The sequence below is a fragment of the Corella eumyota genome, chromosome 1 (assembly GCF_963082875.1).
Source record: "Corella eumyota chromosome 1, kaCorEumy4.1, whole genome shotgun sequence".
Taxonomy (NCBI): Eukaryota; Metazoa; Chordata; class Ascidiacea; order Phlebobranchia; family Corellidae; genus Corella; species Corella eumyota.
This window is the reverse complement of record NC_137490.1, coordinates 18,468,759-18,487,004: the sequence shown is the minus strand read 5'-3', so window position 1 is coordinate 18,487,004 and position 18,246 is coordinate 18,468,759. Positions and strand designations below refer to the sequence as shown.

The 18,246-nt window shown below is 28.7% G+C and overlaps 4 protein-coding genes across 4 annotated transcripts; 2 read left to right on the top strand and 2 right to left on the bottom strand.

Annotated features, from left to right (window-relative positions):
• Positions 1-160: 160 nt before the first annotated feature.
• On the bottom strand, positions 161-764 carry LOC145762906 (cytochrome c oxidase subunit 5B, mitochondrial-like). The gene has a single exon (XM_082574717.1). It carries the CDS (start codon positions 726-728, stop codon positions 276-278), a length of 453 nt encoding a protein of 150 aa, XP_082430843.1. The 5' UTR covers positions 729-764; the 3' UTR covers positions 161-275.
• Positions 765-1,895: 1,131 nt separating this feature from the next.
• Positions 1,896-6,598, top strand: LOC145759832 (zinc finger protein 395-like). Its single transcript, XM_082573688.1, has 10 exons — positions 1,896-2,038; positions 2,395-2,520; positions 3,259-3,407; positions 3,545-3,610; positions 3,747-3,859; positions 4,133-4,761; positions 4,834-4,965; positions 5,040-5,255; positions 5,355-5,461; positions 5,900-6,598. Exons 1-10 carry the CDS (start codon positions 1,958-1,960, stop codon positions 6,009-6,011), a joined length of 1,731 nt encoding a protein of 576 aa, XP_082429814.1. The 5' UTR covers positions 1,896-1,957; the 3' UTR covers positions 6,012-6,598.
• A 708-nt stretch (positions 6,599-7,306) lies between these two features.
• On the bottom strand, positions 7,307-11,000 carry LOC145761544 (uncharacterized). Its single transcript, XM_082574589.1, has 14 exons — positions 10,894-11,000; positions 10,695-10,792; positions 10,514-10,595; positions 10,286-10,450; positions 10,044-10,168; positions 9,638-9,787; positions 9,301-9,533; positions 9,118-9,203; positions 8,936-9,012; positions 8,629-8,826; positions 8,352-8,516; positions 8,198-8,267; positions 7,844-7,984; positions 7,307-7,749 (listed from the first exon to the last, which is right to left on the bottom strand). The coding sequence occupies exons 1-14, from the start codon at positions 10,930-10,932 to the stop codon at positions 7,672-7,674; spliced, it is 1,707 nt and encodes a 568-aa protein (XP_082430715.1). The 5' UTR covers positions 10,933-11,000; the 3' UTR covers positions 7,307-7,671.
• Positions 11,001-11,679: 679 nt separating this feature from the next.
• On the top strand, positions 11,680-17,943 carry LOC145763740 (periodic tryptophan protein 2 homolog). The gene is made up of 21 exons (XM_082575252.1): positions 11,680-11,818; positions 12,015-12,127; positions 12,307-12,401; positions 12,498-12,579; positions 12,776-12,937; positions 13,163-13,269; positions 13,353-13,467; positions 13,613-13,735; positions 13,885-14,028; positions 14,240-14,447; positions 14,737-14,885; positions 15,058-15,215; positions 15,433-15,573; positions 15,767-15,881; positions 16,126-16,241; positions 16,417-16,514; positions 16,669-16,840; positions 17,051-17,175; positions 17,241-17,334; positions 17,418-17,643; positions 17,813-17,943. Exons 1-21 carry the CDS (start codon positions 11,801-11,803, stop codon positions 17,916-17,918), a joined length of 2,667 nt encoding a protein of 888 aa, XP_082431378.1. The 5' UTR covers positions 11,680-11,800; the 3' UTR covers positions 17,919-17,943.
• Positions 17,944-18,246: the final 303 nt, after the last annotated feature.

Below are 18,246 nucleotides of genomic sequence, written 5' to 3'. Positions count from 1 at the left end.
TCAAAAAATACAGTATTCTACAGGTTCTAAATCTCAGTAAATAGAATTAGTCAAAAGCAGTACTAGTGCAAGTTTTGTGAAAATGGTGAATTGCGGTTTTTAAGATGACCATGGTAAATGCACTAGTTATCTACACTAAAAAACTTTTGGTTTTAATAACAGTAACACACAGGTATGTAAACTCTGGTAATTATTTATTACAATTTCCAAAACCCAATGAAAATGAACTTAACAGAAAAGATTCAAGTTAGTGACAACAAAAAGTCAAATATAATTTAATGGAGAAACAAGTCCAATTCGTCAACCCCCCATTTATCAGATGGATCGTAATCAAGTTTAAAGTGATCACCAGTACTTGGGCATCTACCCCCATTATCAAAAGTGACCCAAAACCCAGCTGGTGGTCCCCCAGAATGGTCATGTGCCTCCCTTAAAACATATCGCTCTTTGTTACGAGAGGGCACAATGAATGGGTCACTTTTTGTGCCGCTACCAACTGGGGTGTATTTTTCATCCCGACTTTCCAGCTCGAATGGATCCTCGCCCTTCTCTGCCGCATCCAGTGCAATCTTTTCATAACCAACGGCAATATCTTCCAATCTCGGCGCTGGCTTTGCTTTCCTCAAAAACCAAGCTGGGGTTGTTCTATGCAACTGTCTGTGGATTGGTGCAAGAGAGTTTCTTGCTACTGATGATACAGCAACTTGGGCTAACTTTCTAAACGCCATTTTTAACCAATAAAAATTAAATCTAAATTAAAAAAGATAAAATTAAATCGAGGTCACAAAGTCACGTACGCCATGCCAACCAACAGACAACGTCGCAAATTTTTTCCGTTTATGATTAAATACAACAAAAGTTTTATCTAAAGTTAACCTAACTTGGGCCTTAGCTCTTAATTTAAAACTTAACGCGATTTAAATAAAGCAACAAAACTAACAACGTTTTAGATAAAATGACTTTGAAATTTCACACAGAAATAATAAATATAAGATTTTTATTAAAAAAAATGCGCCACCTAAGACTACTCATGCCCAACGAAAACAAATGAAATATTGCAACTTCCCCTTATGAGAATCGACTTTCTTTGTTATTATTGTTGTTGTTTTGCGTGACGTCAGCCGAAAGAGATCACTTGTAGTAGCTACGCCGGGCGTGATTAACGCGCTACGAATTTATTCTTAAAAATACCGTGTTCTATGTTTAGATTTAGACTTTTTTCAGGTGTTTATGTGTTTTTAGTGTAATATACCGGCGCTTAATATCAAGAAATACGCCTTTCTTCTTAGATGACCTGCAGTAACCTAGAGAATTTAGTCATGTGACGCCGGCAGAATAACAGTGACATAACAAAAATTTGGGCAAGGCCTGCGCCAGAATCTTTTGTTTCATAATAGAGTTACAAAGTCAATGTTTTTTATATTCTGTGTATTTATTTATAATTTAGGGTAACTAACGGTAGTACTATACAGTTCCGATAGTTTTAGTGGTAGATAGTTTTTAACGATATGGCGCAACAAATAATTACAATGGCGCAATAGCAAAGCGGTAGTTAGGCTAGGTGATTGTTTATTAAAAGATGGCGTCAGCGTTTTTTTCTTCGTTTTTGCCGTTATTTTTATATCTTTCCAGGTTTTACATATCTTGCAGTTTTGTAAGTTTAATTTTAAAAATTTATTAGCGTTTGTTTAAATGGTGAAACTAGTCACTAAACTAATAGATTTTAGGTTAAAATTGTGGTTTAAATATTAGCTTAACAGTTTGTTTTATTTTTTAATACTTTACTGTTTTCTAGTAATTCCTAGTAACTTAAGAAAAACTTAAGGCTTTTAAAGCAATAAGGCCTTTATTTTAACATATACTTTATGGTTTCTCATTTTGTAAATTTTGTTTTAGATTAACTTGTTTTTTATGTGTTTTTTAAATAAAATATAACAATATCTGAAGTTGTTGGAAAATGTCTAGTAACTCTATGATTGGGAGTAGAGTTTCTGCTTTATTCGGAGATGGATATTATGCTCCAGCAACAATACAAAAGGTATTATTTTTAATAAAAGTAACAGGAATACTACTTCATGAAGTGTCTCAAAAATCTTGTATATAATTTTAGTTTGAAAGCTAGATTTTATGTTATTGTTTATTTTTTGTGTGTTTTTTATTTTTTAATTGCCATGTTGTTATAAAATATGGTTTGTTTTGGTACAACCTAATTATTTAAATAAAATACTTACATAAATACAGATAGTAAATAAAAGTTGCAGATTTGAATATAAAAATATTGCTTGTTTCAAAATCTTTTATTTTTATATTTACACTGTTAGGCCTTTATTTTTATTTACATATTATCTATTATATTTCTATATTATTTTAAAATTAATTTTATTTTATTAACAGCATGAAGGAGATGGGATATATTTGGTAAAATTTGATGATAATGAAGTTATAAAATGTAGTGGTGAAAATATGGTTGGAGAGAGATTCAAAAATGTTTCGGATATTAAACTACAGCGATTTCAAAAGGTGGTTTGCATAAATAATTCAAAAATTTAAAGATTTAATAGCTCATTAAGGCCATTTTAAAGAGGCTCAAAATAAAATACATAAAGGGAGTTGAAAATATTACCTTAAAGGGTATTTTTTGAAAAGTTTTGTTTATATATAATAACATTTAAAAAAATGTTTATTAACTGGAAATTTTTTTCTTAAAAAATTCTAATATTGGAGGCGTGTAATTAGGGTGTCGTTTATTTTTAACCAATGAGATCGGGTTACTTTGTAAGTGTGAAACTACATTACATCACTGTAGTCTGTTCTTTCAATTAGGAACTGGAAAAATATAACATAAATTACTTTTTCATGCCGTTGAGTTTAATAAAATGTCAACACTTTTGTCTAAATGTAACCAACTACATTTGTAATATTTGTTTAATAGTTTGTTAAAGCAATTAAAGGGACATTAAGTAATATTAATATAAGACTTATTATATTTAATGTTGTATGCAAATAATAATTATTGGTCATTAATAAATTTTAAAAATTCTTTTCATTTTTGTTTTTAAACTACATACTAGTGATTAAGGTTTAAATTTTTATATTAAATTATTTTTAAATATTATTTTCTTATATCTTTATAACATCATAGATTTAATTTATATATATGTTTTATTTCGTAAGTAAATTTAATTATTTTTTTATTAGGCTTAAAGCATTTTTGCCGGCCTAAAGTCTATTTAAAAATATTTTTATTTTACTATGAAGGTATACACTACACACAAAGGTCATGAAATATGCGGGTATGTGCAGGAATGTAATGATAACGTTATAGTTATCAGTATCGTGGATCCAAGTACTAGACAGAAGGAAATTATTTCCAGGAAAATCGAAAATATAAGTTTGCTTGATAAAAGGTATATATATCCAAAACATTTAAAGTTTTTATAATGTTACTTAAAGAGTCTTGTTAAATTAGTACTGCATTGAGTATTTTTGTTTATATATTTCAGCAAGTTATACTTGAAAATAATTATTTTAATATATTGTTCAGAATGGATAATGGAAATTCTTGTAAAACGCGGCCAGTTTCTGCCAGTATAGAAGTCCCCAAACCAAGGTACCTTAAAAAAAAATTTTAACAGTAAATTTCCCTACTTAACAATCTGTTATATCCATTTTATTACCGACCTTTTCTCATACTCCTTATTTCTTAATACATTACCGATTAACTTAAACATTTATTTTTATGATAGTCGAATATGTCGAACTTCAGAAGAACCAACTATGACTGAATTAATGGCAGCTATGGTTCTCAGTAATCTTTCTTGTAGTCCCGTGTTTCATAATCCTGCTACACACAATAAAGGTTACTATGTTGGCTAGATTTTGTTTTTGTATATACAAAAGATAGACACCATGATTTAAAATCTAATAGCATTAAAATAAAGACTATTAATTTATTTTACAAATAAAACAAATATGGCTAGGTATAATATTTATGTATATTTTATTGTTATCTTTTTTAAATATTTTTTAATTTTTTATTTAAATTAAAAAAAAAAAAAACTTTTTTTAATTTTTAATAAAAATTTTTAATCACAATAAAAAAAAATTTAAAAAAATAAAATTTCGTTTTCAGGATCTGCCCCCCACAGTTTTGACAGTAGTGGTGTTGGAAGTTGGAATCCTGAGGTGCACCACATGTCACCCCCTAGACACACTGTCATCCAGCATGCACCCCCTAGAGAAACTGACTCTACTCATTTGCAGACCCCACCTCGCCGGATACAATCTCCGGAGTATCGCTCTGAGCTGGATTCAGATATGATTCTCATGGACAGACAAGCATCGCCGTTGGTTTATACAGATAACAATCAAATGAATGTCGATGAAAAACCACAAGATTTGCGGATCCCCAAACAAACTCTCAAGGAGACTTCTCCAAAACACATCCCAACTGAGGTCACCCAACCTCCTTTCATTCTTCCTGCTCCACATCAACTTGATGTCGTTATGGAGCAGGAGGAGGTGAAAAAGGTTCCTCTTCACCCGATCCCATTTCCCTCCAACATCCGCTTGCCATATTTTATTCCCGCTCATTATGTTCAACAACCGATTTATGGATCAAGTCTTCCCGCTGACTTTCGCATCCAGCTGGCATCCACTCCTCCTCATCATACTCCGGATGTTGAACCTGTGGCTTCTTCTCTTGGACATATTGACAACAAGATGCATCGTCATCTACACAGAACAATTCCTTATCACAAGGTAAAATTTTACACTTTTTTTTTGCACACTACTTATGCAAAACGAAAATATTTAACCCTTTTTTAATTTTAGTCCAGTGAGGATTCAACTTCAGACCTCACAGGAAGTCCATCCTCCAACAAACCAGGATTAAATTACTTCCCCTTCTCCAGGAACCCGATTCCAGTCGGAAGTCTTTCATTTTCTCCCTCCCATCACACAAAGGTAGGATCTTCAAATAAAAAAAAAATTATTTGTTTTAATTTCAAAATAATCTTGATTTATTTAAATATTTTCAGCCAACCCGATCCCCACTTATTCCTCACCCACCTCAACCCCAGCCCTCGACATCTGCCACAACCCCTATTCCCATCCTTCAATCCAACCCCATTTCTGTGCCAACCACTTACCCCCTTCTAGGTGATGGGAATTACCCGTTAGGGGTGTCCCCAGGTCAACCAATCAACATACCGGGAGCAAAAGCATTCTCATGGAACAATAGCGGAATGACATTGGTAACTAACTTTTTTATTGGATTGTTTTTTTTTTTATTTTCAAGGAAAAAGGTTTTTTTTAATTAGACTTTAATTTATTGAATTATTTTTTATCTTTAGTACCACACACAAAAACCTTCGATTGTTCAACAACGGCAACAACTACATCATGGGGTTTCCCCCAAGATGACATTTCAGGTTTCACCGAAATCACTTCCACTAGGAAGGTGGGGAAATTTTTTCTATTTATTTAGTTTTCGAAATTATATAACTTTTTATACTTATATAATGGCAGTAGGTTGTAGCATCATATTTGGGTTTTAAAAATATTTGTAAACATGATTTAGGTTTGTTTGTGGTTACGTATGTTTAGAATCAGCATGACTTGCATAATTTGTCTAAAATTAGATGCACTGCTAACTTAACGCATTAACTAACATATAGCATATAGGTCATATAAGCATTGGTTAATTTAATATTTATTTTTTATCATTACATTTAAAACAACTTAAATTATATCACTTTGTTTTAAAAGGTGTTTATTATGGATAATATAGTTATATACTTGTTAAAGTTTTGATGCTCATTAGGCTGGTCACAATTATTTAGACCGTTAAAATGTAATTTTTTACGTAATTATACAATATATAAAATTATTTCTACAGAAAAGTGAGAGGAGATGGGAAAAAATGTCGAAAAGTTTATGGAATGGAGAACAGGGATATGTGGTGTACAGCTTGTAGATGGAAGAAAGCTTGCCAAAGATTCCCTGATTGATAAATTAGAGAAAAACACAATTCTGCGTGTAAAAAAAATTGTACAGAATTATTCGAAAGTGTCACTCATCTGGCCATTACATTTGGTATATTTTTAATCCAAGAGTTATTTCGTTAAAGTTGGATAAATTAAGAATATTAATAATAGGTTAAATTTAACAAAACTTGTATCAAAAAATTTTTTGTGGGTTATTTGTCTTTTTTATTTTGGCCAGAGCGTTTATATATTTAATCAACATATTGTATTTTAAAGTTTGTTTTTTTTTTCGGTTGTAATAATGGGCTTAAGGTTTTAAATTTGTTGTATTCTTGATCTAGTTTCTGCATTGTGCTACAAAAACACTGTTTTATGTAGTGAAATGTGTGTAAAGTTACTGTGAAAATTTTGATATTTATTGCTATATTACCTTTTAGCAATTTATCAGTTTGATTGTGAATATCATTTATTGCTTTCATTTTTTTTCATTTGGTTTAAAAACTTTTTTAAATAATATTAAATTAAATTTTAAATACCTTTAGGTACAGCATTAAAAAAAATTACAGATTTGTTTTATTCACTCAATATAAAACACGTATTTTTCAACTAATGGTACAACGAATTCTATATAAATTAATTAAAAAGAAAAGACGTTTTTGAGTAAAGATTGATTTCAATTTAATTTTATTAAAATTGAAATTGTGTTTGTGCAATAATTTTATTTTAAATGAAATTGAAATCATTTTAATTTTTATAACTAAAATTTTGCAAGCTATTTGTTAGAATTGCTAACTCTGATACTTACAAAATGGTAAATAATTTACTTAATTTGTCTCAGTTTTAAATAACTTACAAAACATTGAAAACTTTTCTGTATTTTATTCTTTTTCTTATTGACCTTAACTTTTCCTTTTTCCTTTTATATTCTTTTTACAATAAAAGCTAGATTTAAAAAAAAATAAATTCATAATTTAAATTTTTTCAAAAAATTAGAAAATTTTTGTTTTCAAAAACCTCTTTTTTACTGCCAATCTTTTAACACAAAAATTCTTAATGTATTAATTAGCCAAGTGCTCTTCTTTTTTTTCTTCTTTATTTGCTGTAAATTTTAATCATTGGGTGCTATATTTTTGTATTTTGGTACCGTTTTAAATTGAGTTAAAATTTTAATTATTGTAATCATATTGTTTATAATCATTATTGTTTTACTTGAATTTTTTTATTTTTTTGTTTATTCTATCACCACTCAATTATAAATATCAGTTCCATTAACGTTTTAGAATATTTGTTATCATATTGGCATAAGTTAATTTAATATGTACGTTAAAAGTTTGAGTTTTTATTATCATTTTTAACAAAATTTTACTAGATAATTATCATAAAATATTTTAATAACAACAAAAATATGGAAGTTTTTCTTTTCTTTTTTTCTTGTTACCTTTTTTGTAAGAACTCTAAGTGAACAGTATTATTATTATTATTTATTATAAAATTGTACTTGTATATAAAATATCATTTACGAAATGTAAAAAAGAAGTTATTGATGTTTAACTATTTTTGGTATAAGATATTGTCATGGAATTTTAATATCACCAAAGGTAAGGAATGATTCAGTAACTAAAAAAAAGGCAAACTCATAGGCCAAAATGACAAAAAAGTTGTCAACAACATCGAAATATGTAATTTACGTCATATCTTCTAGAAATAGGAAATAAGGTAGTGTGCATAGAAAGTCCAGCCTAGCAATTTCATCTGAATATTCCTATATAAAAAGTATGGTTATAGTAAATCAACGTCTTACAATATTAAGATTTTGTATTATGAGTTTATATTTTTACGTCATTTCTAATGTTTACCTTTTTCATTGTTGTCATAATTTGTTGCGCAAGACTTGTGTCAGGTTCTAGTTGACGCTGGAGAGTAGTGCTCAGAATTTGTAGCAAAGCACTCATACCTATTCTACCTCTTCCTGCTCGGTCTACCGAACTAAATAGCTCCTAAAAATTCCAATATTTAAATTACTGAATTTTAATATTTCAAGGTGATATTGTGCTAGGGGAACTTGTTTAAGTTATCCAAGAAATTCGTACTTATTAGCGTATAATGTGGCATTGGTAAGGCTCGAACCCTAAACCCTATATTCTATAATCCAGTGTCATGACCGGTATTTGAAATTTCTAGACTTTTTTATTTTTATTATAAAAGATTACCGTATATTGTGTTAAGGATTCTTCTAGTGTCAAGAAGTTAATTTTCTCAAACATCTCTTGCGTTGGTAACCTAAAAAAAGATGTTTCGAAATTTGCGAAAACGACATCCATTTTCAGCAATTAATTATTTTTTTTTTAAATTCACTTTACTTACGTTTGTGTTGCAATTGATTTAGCTAAAGATGACATTGCAATAAATTCTTCCGAACCAAAAGTTTGATTCTGAGTAGACAAGTCATAGAAGGTGTGTAAATATTGGCATTGACATTGAGTTAATTCACTTGGAAAGGTACTTTGTAGTTTATCGAAAGACAAATTTCTGAGTAGAAAAAATAAAAATGCATAGTTTATTATGATATATTGGAAAGAAAAGTTTTGTTTTTTACTTAATATAAGGTTTACTAAATTTGCAAAAAATGAAAAAAATTTACTCTGTTTTCTCTTCGTCTAATTTTATAAACTCCATCCTCAAATTTTCACACTGCTCTTCCGTCGCGATCCCGTCTTCAACAGCTGACACGGACACTAGAGGTCGGAATTTACCATCTGGACTCGCACTAGGAGCCGCCATGGAGCGTGATCTATCGACTGGAGTGTCGGTTTGGTTTTGAGTAATAGCTTTTATCAATCTAAAAGTTGGTGACAATTATGCAATCTTGTTAAGATGTTATAACACAATATGTGTTCGTGGATTTTGGAAGGTAAACAAAAAAGATCTATTAATTATTTAGTACTTACTTTTCACCTTCTTCGTCTTCACCATCAATTGGCGCTATAACTTCGATTTGTTCGACTGGTTCATGCATCTTCATTACCTGTATGCACATACGTGTTCTCATTTAACAATATTTTTTGGTATTAAAGTAGTTACATTGTTTTGTTTATTTAAATCGAAATTTCACTTAAAAAAAGTTACCAACCATTGACGGTTCAGGATAGAGTTCTGGTTCTGTTTCTTTTATTGTTTTATCTTCGTTTGTTTTATTTGTAGGTGATGTCATTAAACCTAAAATATTCGGAATACATTTTTTACAGTGCTTTCCCTTTTTTTCTTTTTTTTAAATAGTCTTATAGCTGTAATTTTTTTACTTTTAACTCTTTACCTGGCGCGGGCACAATTTGCAACACTAAATCGTTATGCGAAGACGGTTGCCCGACTTGCTTAAAGAATCCCAAGTCACGTGACTTTACCGACTTGGGTGCGTGTGACCTAGAAAGCACCGGGGAAGGGGCTCTGTATTGTTTTAGTCTGATTGCTTCTAGGGTTGAAGAAGGGGGCGGGGCATTTGGAGGTTCGTCTGATATACGTTTTAGAGACCTCATGGTGTGGTGGTTTCTAAATATAAAGTGTTTTTATAGTAGTTTTTGCTAGTTACATAAAGTTTATCAATTTTATATTTATTTCGTAATTATACTAAGATGTAAGGCTAATTTTATTACTCTGGCATACGAATTCCTCGTCCAGTGTAAATATCTCGTGCAGTTGGCGGCAGAATTAATTCTTTTAACTTTTTAACTTCGTTCTGTAAACTATAACGTTCTCCTCTTTGCACTTCTATGCCTGATAAATCTAATTTCCTCCAACCCCATCTAAAAACATGTTATTTAAATAAGTAGTAAATAAATTTTAAAAAAGTCTTTTTTTTTGTTGGAATTGTATGTTAGAATTTTTTTGTTTTGTTGGAATTGTATTTTTTTAATTTAGGTACAATTTCAATTTATTTTGGCAGCATAAACACTGTAGGTTTAATATAAAATTAAGTAACAATGGGTTTACAATACTTAAACAATGTAAAGACACAATTAAAGTTGTTTGGGGCCAAACAATAATAAAAACTCGCTTTACCTGTGTTCTAATGCTTCCCTCTTTCGTTTCAAACCTCGAACTTTTTCAACCATTGCCATCTCTGCTTCTAACCTCTCATTCTGGGTTAATTCTTCTAGAAATGTCGGGCGATTGCTTGGGTTATACTAGAAAAGAAACTTGATAAAATTTTGTGTTTTTTACACTTATTAAACACCAAATAATTCTAGTAAACATAATATATCAAAGGGGCACTAAAAAAATGATCAAATTTTGCTGCTCACAATAAATCTTCCTGTATGTAAAGGTACTGGTTTAGTTTTAGCTGGAAGAGAGAACGTTCTTCCACCAAATGTGTCAAGATGTCGTCTCATAATTGGCACAGAACGTAAAACTGTGGTCGATTGAAAACATTTGTGTTGGTCTATGTTAAGCACAGGAGACAAATACTAAAAAAAAAAAAATTGAAGCACTTCCTTTTTTCGTAATATTTAGTGTTTGATTTAACATACATCTGAAGTTAAGTAAAGTTCGTCATCATGCATTGGCGTGGCTGATTTCATCAAGGGTGGAAATCTATCGTGCGTGTGTCGTCTGGACAAAACAAATAATTAGAAGCATTAAGAATTTATTTAAAATGCTTTTTTTTTCTTTCTAGTTTTTATTGATTTAAATTTGTAACAAAAAACTTACAGTTTCCAAGAGTTGGCAACTTTATTTTGTGAAGCTGATCGAAGTTTTGAATGTGGTGTAAATGGTGGAAGAATAGGAGCGTTTTCTAACTTGACTTCCTACAATTATTAAAACAAAGTATTAAAATAAATTTACAAATTAAACAAATATAAGTGTACTACATAGTAATTATTTTACTAAAAATAAGAAATGTACTTACAGCTCCCATTGTATGCAAAGTTTGAAATGCAGGTAACATTCTTCAAATATTAAAATAAATGCTTTATAAATATTACCTAACTTAAAATCAAATACTCTTATACCTTAATTTAAATATAATTTAGACTTAGTTAAAATTCATCAATTTCTAATAAACACCTTATATAAACCATGCCCCAATAAAGATATATTGCTAAAATTATTACATTTCAAAATTTAATTAAATGCCCATACACAAAGAGGCAAAACTATTTAATTTCTCAACTAAACAAAGCAAAGGTGGTCTATTGTATAAGAACAAACAACATAATTAAACATAAAAAGGCACATCAATATAGATAAAGTCGTTCGTACCCTAACTGTAATGTGATATGCAAGCTGTGAGCTATGCTGTAAGTCATTTCACAGACTGAAATTTAATATTGCTTTGTTTTTTTATCTAGTTTGCTCCATTATGATTTTTTATTCGTTTTCAAATTTTCATGCAATAATTCTGGTGCTATGGGACAATTAATCTGTTGTTCACACTTGAACAACGTAACGAAAATTTAAAAATATTTATCTTATTTTTAAATTTTAATCAATTGTTTATCATAATTTTTTAAAAAACTTAAAAAATATAGTTTAATAGTTTGTTTGTTTTTGTTTTCTTTTCAAATTAATTAAAAATAATAAAAAAGTGTTTTGATTTGTTTAAATAAAAGAGGATAAACTAATCTTATTAAATGTTAGCAATGATTCGGCAACACTACATTTCCCAACACGTGTTTTTTTGTGCAATAAAGCATTTATCAAAACAACAAACTTACTAATAAGCTGTAAATGTAGGTTAAATTATAAATTTGTACTTGAAATAGCAGTTTACCCAGTATATGTTTAGCTAAAGTGGTTTTCTATTTTACTTAATCATGAAGTTTGGTTACAAGGTAATATTTTTGATTTTACTTTTGCGTTTTTCGTCAATTAATTAAAAAAAAACAAAGTTAAAATCGATTTTATTCTCTTACGTATGTAATGTGTTTTTGTTCTTTAAACGTGTAAAACTACGGAAAAAAGGGAATTTTTAATGTGTTAAATAAGTAAAGTGTATATATATCTTAATTGAAGTTTTACTTTTTTTAGTTTTCAAATTTACTTGGAACGGTATACCACAAAGGAAATATTGAGTTCAGTAATGATGGAAATACAGTCATAAGTCCCGTTGGTAACAGAGTGTCTTTATTTGATTTGAAAAAGTAAGTTGGATTTACACCTTGTCTGCTTGTATATCTAAAACCAAATAAAAAATTTATTTATATTATATTTTGTCAATATTTGCGGTTATGCTATCGTAATAGAATCTAAAATAAAATTAAAAAAAAAAATTAAATAAATAATTTTTATTTTGTGCTTAAATATTTCATTGACATTTTAGCAATAAGTCAGAAACACTGCCAGTTACCACAACACATAATATTACATGCATTGCAATTTCTCCTGATGGATTTACTGCCATATTAGCTGATGAAGGTTGGTGATATTAATTCTTTAATATTATTGCATACATTAAGCTGTAAGCATATTGTAAAGTTATATATATTGTAATTTAGCATTTTTTATTTTTAGAGGGTGAAGCTACTTTGATTAGTTTAGTAAGCAAATCAGTTTTATATCGACATCATTTTCATAAACCAATTCACTGTATTAAGTAAGTGTAAAGTATTGGATTGTCACTGACATAAACCTTTGTTAAAAATATAATATGTTTAAAGTATAGTTATTTAACATTTTGTAATAAATTAATCTACTTTTCCTATTTTTGTTTATTGATAGTTGATTTACTTAAAAATGTCTAATTATTTGTATTATTTGTAAAAGTTTAATAAACGTAATATTTAAAACAGATTTAGTCCTGATGGAAAAAAATTTGCTGTAACAAAAGATAATTTAGTTCTGGTGTATTATGCTCCCGGAAAGACAAGAGAATTAAATCATTTTACTTTGCATCGGACAGTTTATGGAGCTTATAATGATACAACTTGTATTGACTGGACTTCTGATAGCAGGTAAACGGATGTATTTTTATTTTTTGTGTGATACTTAAACATTATAAAAGGAGAAGTTATAAAAGTTTAATTGATGTGGTAAAACAGGCCATATAGCCTACATAATTAAACACTCCTACCATATATTTATTATTTACTATTTTTTGTATTTTTTTATAACAGTACAATTTTTTATTAGTTTGTTAACTAGATCAAGAAACGTAATCTTTTTTGTTATATTTTTAGAGTGTTTGCAGTTGGTGGTTTGGATACAACTCCAAGAGTTTATGCTATAGCTAGATTAAAAAATTTTGCAATTCATTCACTGGGTGCTCATAAAGATGAAATTGTTGGTTAGTTATATCATTTAATACATAAAGTTTAAATACATAAAGTTTGTTAATATTATGATTTAAAAAATTTAATTTTTTTTCAGGTTGTTTTTTTGAGAAGAACTCATTAGATTTATATTCGATAAGCAGAGATGGAACTTTGAATGTTTGGGAATGTAATACCAATCTTGAAGATCTAGTTAATGCTCCAACAGAAGTGTAAGACAATAAATTAATGCAACACAAATTTACTTTTTAAAATAGATTACCTATTGTTATTCTTTATTTGTAACTCTTTTTCTAGTTTTAGTCATATTTAAATGTTTATGGATCAAATAAATGTAATTTTTTTGTTTAATTTTAGAGCTGTATCTTATTCTGAAGAAAGTACGTCAAACAACAAAAAAGTTGCAACATCTGATGAAGATATGGAAGAAGATGGTGAAAAGGAAGAAGAGAAAAAATTATTATACAAAAGAGTTGGAAAGTCAGTACTTACATTATTTTGTTATTTAAAATTTTTTTTTTTTTTTTTCTGTTAAGTACCTATTTTTATTAAAGTTTGCTTCTAAATGTATTTTTTAATGCACCGATACATTATTACAGCTTTATGAATTTTGTTAACATTTTATTCAGATTTTATATAAACAAAGAAGGTGACTTCAACAATGTAACAAGTGCCACGTACCACAAAGAAACTCACATATTTGTGACCGGTTTGGCTTCTGGTTCTTTCCATATTCACGAACTTCCCCATTTTAATCTTATTCATTCACTCAGGTATTTGGGCAGGCTTTAATATTAGGCTCTGGTTTATATATAAAATGAAATAGCTATAACGCAATGTTTTACTTAAAGATAAAACAATTTAGATCTATTTTAGCCTCTAACCATACTAAATGGTACTGTTTGTTTTCTATAAGTTATTTTCACTTTTTTTGTGTTAAATTTTTCAAGTTTTTTTCTAAATTATGTTTTGTTTTCTATGTAGTATAAGTGACCATCAGATTACTGCATCAGCTTTCAACAGCACAGGAGATTGGTTGGCGATTGCTTCATCAGGTTTGGGTCAATTGTTGGTGTGGGAATGGCAGAGTGAGAGTTATGTCATGAAACAGCAAGGTCACTTTAACGCGATGACATCACTTGATTATTCACCTGATGGAAGGTTTATTGTGACTGGAGGTGAAGATGGAAAGGTAGTTGATGTTTTAGCTGTTCAAAAAATCAAATGAAAACTAATATAATTGTTGTTGGACAACCTATATAACAAAAGCACAAATGATAAGAGTCACAATGAATATTAAGTGCACAAAAATATTTGTATTTTTGTTAGAATTATAGTAAATTTTTTTAATATTATGAAAACTAAAACTTTACCTAGTAAATGCTCAGTCAGCAATGTTGCTAGATTTTACATGCATTTATTAATTATAAGTTGTTTTTTGTTTATATCTATATTTAAAATTTTTATTTGTTTGTTTAAAGGTAAAAGTATGGAACACTTCCAGTGGATTTTGTTTTGTGACATTTACCGAGCATTCATCTGGGGTAACTGCTGTACAGTTTACTTCTAATGGTTATGTGGTGTTATCTGCTTCTCTGGATGGCACTGTTAGAGCTTTTGATTTGCACAGGTAAAAATTAAAAATATTTTGTTAGATTATACTTTCAAGAGTTTATGTAAAATGATTTTTTTCAGGTAGTTTTTAAAGTTTAAAAAATGCATTTTCTCATTATTTTGTTTTGGTAATTGCAATTCATTTTTTTACTAAATAGTATTTTGAATTTCTTTATGTTAATTTTAAGGTTTCGTAATTTTCGAACATTTACATCGCCCCGTCCGACCCAATTTTCTTGTTTATCCTCGGAAAAAAGTGGAGAGTTGGTTTGTGCTGGGTCACATGACACATTCGAGGTTTTTGTTTGGTCAATTCGATCTGGAAGATTGTTAGAAGTATTAGCAGGTAAATTATTCTTTGAAGTTTTAATTTTAGAATTTTTCTTAACTTTTTCTATGTTTTAAAATTAGATACTCTTCATAGATAAGATAAATATAAAAATTAGTTTTGTAAACATCTGCTTCATTTTTTAAGTTAAATATGTATGACTTTAAAAATTCTGTTATAAATTTTACTATCATTACTCTCTTAGCTCGATAAAAGTTAAATATATTTTTTTTAGGTCATCAGGCACCAATAAGCAGTCTATCATTTTCTCCAATTGAATCCATATTAGCAAGTGGATCCTGGGACCAAACTGTTATTTTATGGAAAATTGGAGATGAGAAGAAATCAAGGGAAACCATTAACATTGGACATGAAGGTAAAAAAATATTAACTACATATATTTAAATTTAAAAAAAACACAATATATTCAAGTACTGTTTGTGTATTAAAATTGTTAAAATACTTTATATAAAACCATGTATTCTAACAATTAGAATTCATATACATTTTTACATAAAAGATTTTCAATTATGTTAAAATTTTACCTTAATAAAATTTAATTGTTTTAGTAATGGATGTGACTTTCCGTGGAGATGGCAAAGAAATTGCAGTTTCATCATTGAATGCTGAAATTTCATTCTGGAATCCACAAATTGCTACTCAAGTTGGTTCTATTGATTGCAAGTAAGATAATGCTAAAAATCATTATTAATCTAACTATACCCAAATGAAATTTTAGTAAACCTTTTTTGACAAAACTTTAAATAGTATTAAAAAATATGTTTAAAATTAAATTACATAGTTTCACACTTGAACTTTTTTTAAATAACTATGTTAAAATTAGTTTAATTCTGTTATATTATATTGAGCCCTTTTTTAATTTCTTAACTAGGTCACATAAATTTAATTTTTTTTTTTAAATTAACAGACATGATATAGGAGGGGGAAGGGGTGACACCGACAGAATATCAGCGAAAACAAGTTCTTCAGGAAAAGCTTATGAATCTCTTTGTTATACTGCTGATGGAAAAGCAATTATTGCTGGTATACTTAATATTACAGTTACAATTATTACTAAGAACTAATTTATCATATCTAAAGGTATGTATCCAGTAACAAAATAATTGCCTTGTTTTTATTATGCTACATTTTCTAATGTAAATGTGCTAGGGTTAATGTTTAATTTATTTATCTTATATTCATGTCATTTTTTATTAAGGTGGACAAACCAAAAATGTTTGTATTTATCATGTTCAAGAAAACTTACTTATGAAAAAGTTGGAAGTTACCAGCAATCTATCATTTGATGCAGTTGAGGTAAGTTGATCGTTCAACTATTTACATTTAACCATGCCTAAAACTAGTTTTATTAAACAGGCGAAACTATAAATGCAAAAGGAATTCAACTTGTTCCACTATGATATAAATGCAATAGGAATTTAACTTGTTCCACTATGATTTTTATTTTTAGGAATTTTTGGACAAACGAAAAATGACAGAGTTTGGTCCTTCAGCATTAATTGACACTAATGATAATGGAGAAGGATCAAAACTTCCGCTGCCTGGAGTAAGAACGGGAGATATGAGCTCTCGCGCTTTTAAACCTGAGATTCGAGTTCCTTGTGTTCGATTTTCACCAACTGGTAAAAAAATTAAATATTTTTGAAGATTAATTAATTTACTTATTTTTACAGGATTACAAGTTTTATTTACAAATTTTTGTTTGGATTTCTATATTTCAAAGCCAAAACATTGTTTATGTTTTTAGGTCTTTAAAATAAAGTTGTCATTGGGTTTTAGCTCTTAGTTTATGTTGTTTTATCAATAACAAATTAATTTTTACTTTTGTTAAGGGAGAGAATGGGCAGCAGTTAGTACAGAAGGACTTCTTATTTACTCCTTGGACTCTAATCTTATATTTGATCCATTTGATTTGGATATCAGTGTTACACCAAGCAACATAAGAAAAACTTTAAAGGTTTAAATTAATTTGTTATACATTTGCTTATATATAATCATAATATTTGTTTTTTGTTGTTACAGAAAAAGGAATACAGTACAGCAATAATCATGGCTTTTCAATTAAATGAAAAAAGTTTAATTACTGAAGTTATCGAATCAGTTTCAAGCAAAGAAAGTAAGAATTGCAATTTTAAAATTACTTTTATAAGTAAATGAACCCTTGAATGTTACAAAAATCATTTTATATCTTTGTTTTAGTTGAAGTTATTGTTCAAAACCTGCCACAAACTTATGTTGAAAAATTACTTGAATTTGTTGCTGGTCAAATTGAATCATCTCAACATTTTCACTTTTATCTTTTATGGTGTTCCCAATTACTTGTTAAACATGGACCAACTCTAAAACCACGATCTAGTATTGTTGTGGCTGTTATAAGACATCTACAAAAAGCATTGACAAGATCATCAGAAAAATTTATTAAGCTGTTAGTATTTTCTACCGGTTTTAGTACTTTAGTTTTTTTTTTTAAAACGATCTTATCCAATAAATAAAAATAACTTTGACTAAATAAGATTATGGATTGCATTTAAAGTATATTTACTTAAGCTATTTTTTCTTTTGTATTTTATCAAAATCTTGTTTATGTTTTTTAGGTGTGACACAAATTTCTACCAGATGCAATATATCATTGCATTATCTAAACTAACACCAAAGACTACAACAAAAGATGAAGGCGATGATGAAGAGATGATATTATGAACTGTTTTGATTTAATAAATAACTTAATTGTATATTTTTGTGTAGATTTTAACTGAAAAGGTATAGTAAGGGCGATCTGGCCTAAATTTTAAATTATAGAAAATAAATAAAGTGAACTGAAATTACAGATTTTAGTGATATAAAAGATGAAAAACAAGATATTAATCTTAAACTTTAGAAAAATTGCCAGTTGATGACTGTTTTACAATAATAAAAAGTCCGTTCCGCAATCCAATTTTCATTAATTGGCTCCGCGTTTTAGTTTGTTTGCGATCCGCTTTCCGATAAGTCGCTCCGTATTTTACATACATCCGTACACCCTATGCTC

Bases quoted from the DNA above. Each gene is read 5' to 3' on its own strand.
- LOC145762906 (XM_082574717.1), bottom strand. From the start codon at position 728: ATGGCGTTTAGAAAGTTAGCCCAAGTTGCTGTATCATCAGTAGCAAGA.
- LOC145759832 (XM_082573688.1), top strand. From the start codon at position 1,958: ATGTCTAGTAACTCTATGATTGGGAGTAGAGTTTCTGCTTTATTCGGA. The intron at 2,039-2,394 runs GTATTATTTTTA...TTTTATTAACAG, and splicing joins CTCCAGCAACAATACAAAAG to CATGAAGGAGATGGGATATA. The intron at 5,462-5,899 runs GTGGGGAAATTT...TTATTTCTACAG, and splicing joins AAATCACTTCCACTAGGAAG to AAAAGTGAGAGGAGATGGGA.
- LOC145761544 (XM_082574589.1), bottom strand. From the start codon at position 10,932: ATGTTACCTGCATTTCAAACTTTGCATACAATGGGAGCT. The intron at 9,204-9,300 runs GTAAAGAGTTAA...CGAATATTTTAG, and splicing joins GCAAATTGTGCCCGCGCCAG to GTTTAATGACATCACCTACA. The intron at 7,985-8,197 runs GTAATCTTTTAT...TGGAATTTTTAG, and splicing joins AATCCTTAACACAATATACG to GAGCTATTTAGTTCGGTAGA.
- LOC145763740 (XM_082575252.1), top strand. The intron at 12,128-12,306 runs GTAAGTTGGATT...TTGACATTTTAG, and splicing joins TCTTTATTTGATTTGAAAAA to CAATAAGTCAGAAACACTGC. The intron at 17,176-17,240 runs GTTTAAATTAAT...TTGTTGTTACAG, and splicing joins ACATAAGAAAAACTTTAAAG to AAAAAGGAATACAGTACAGC.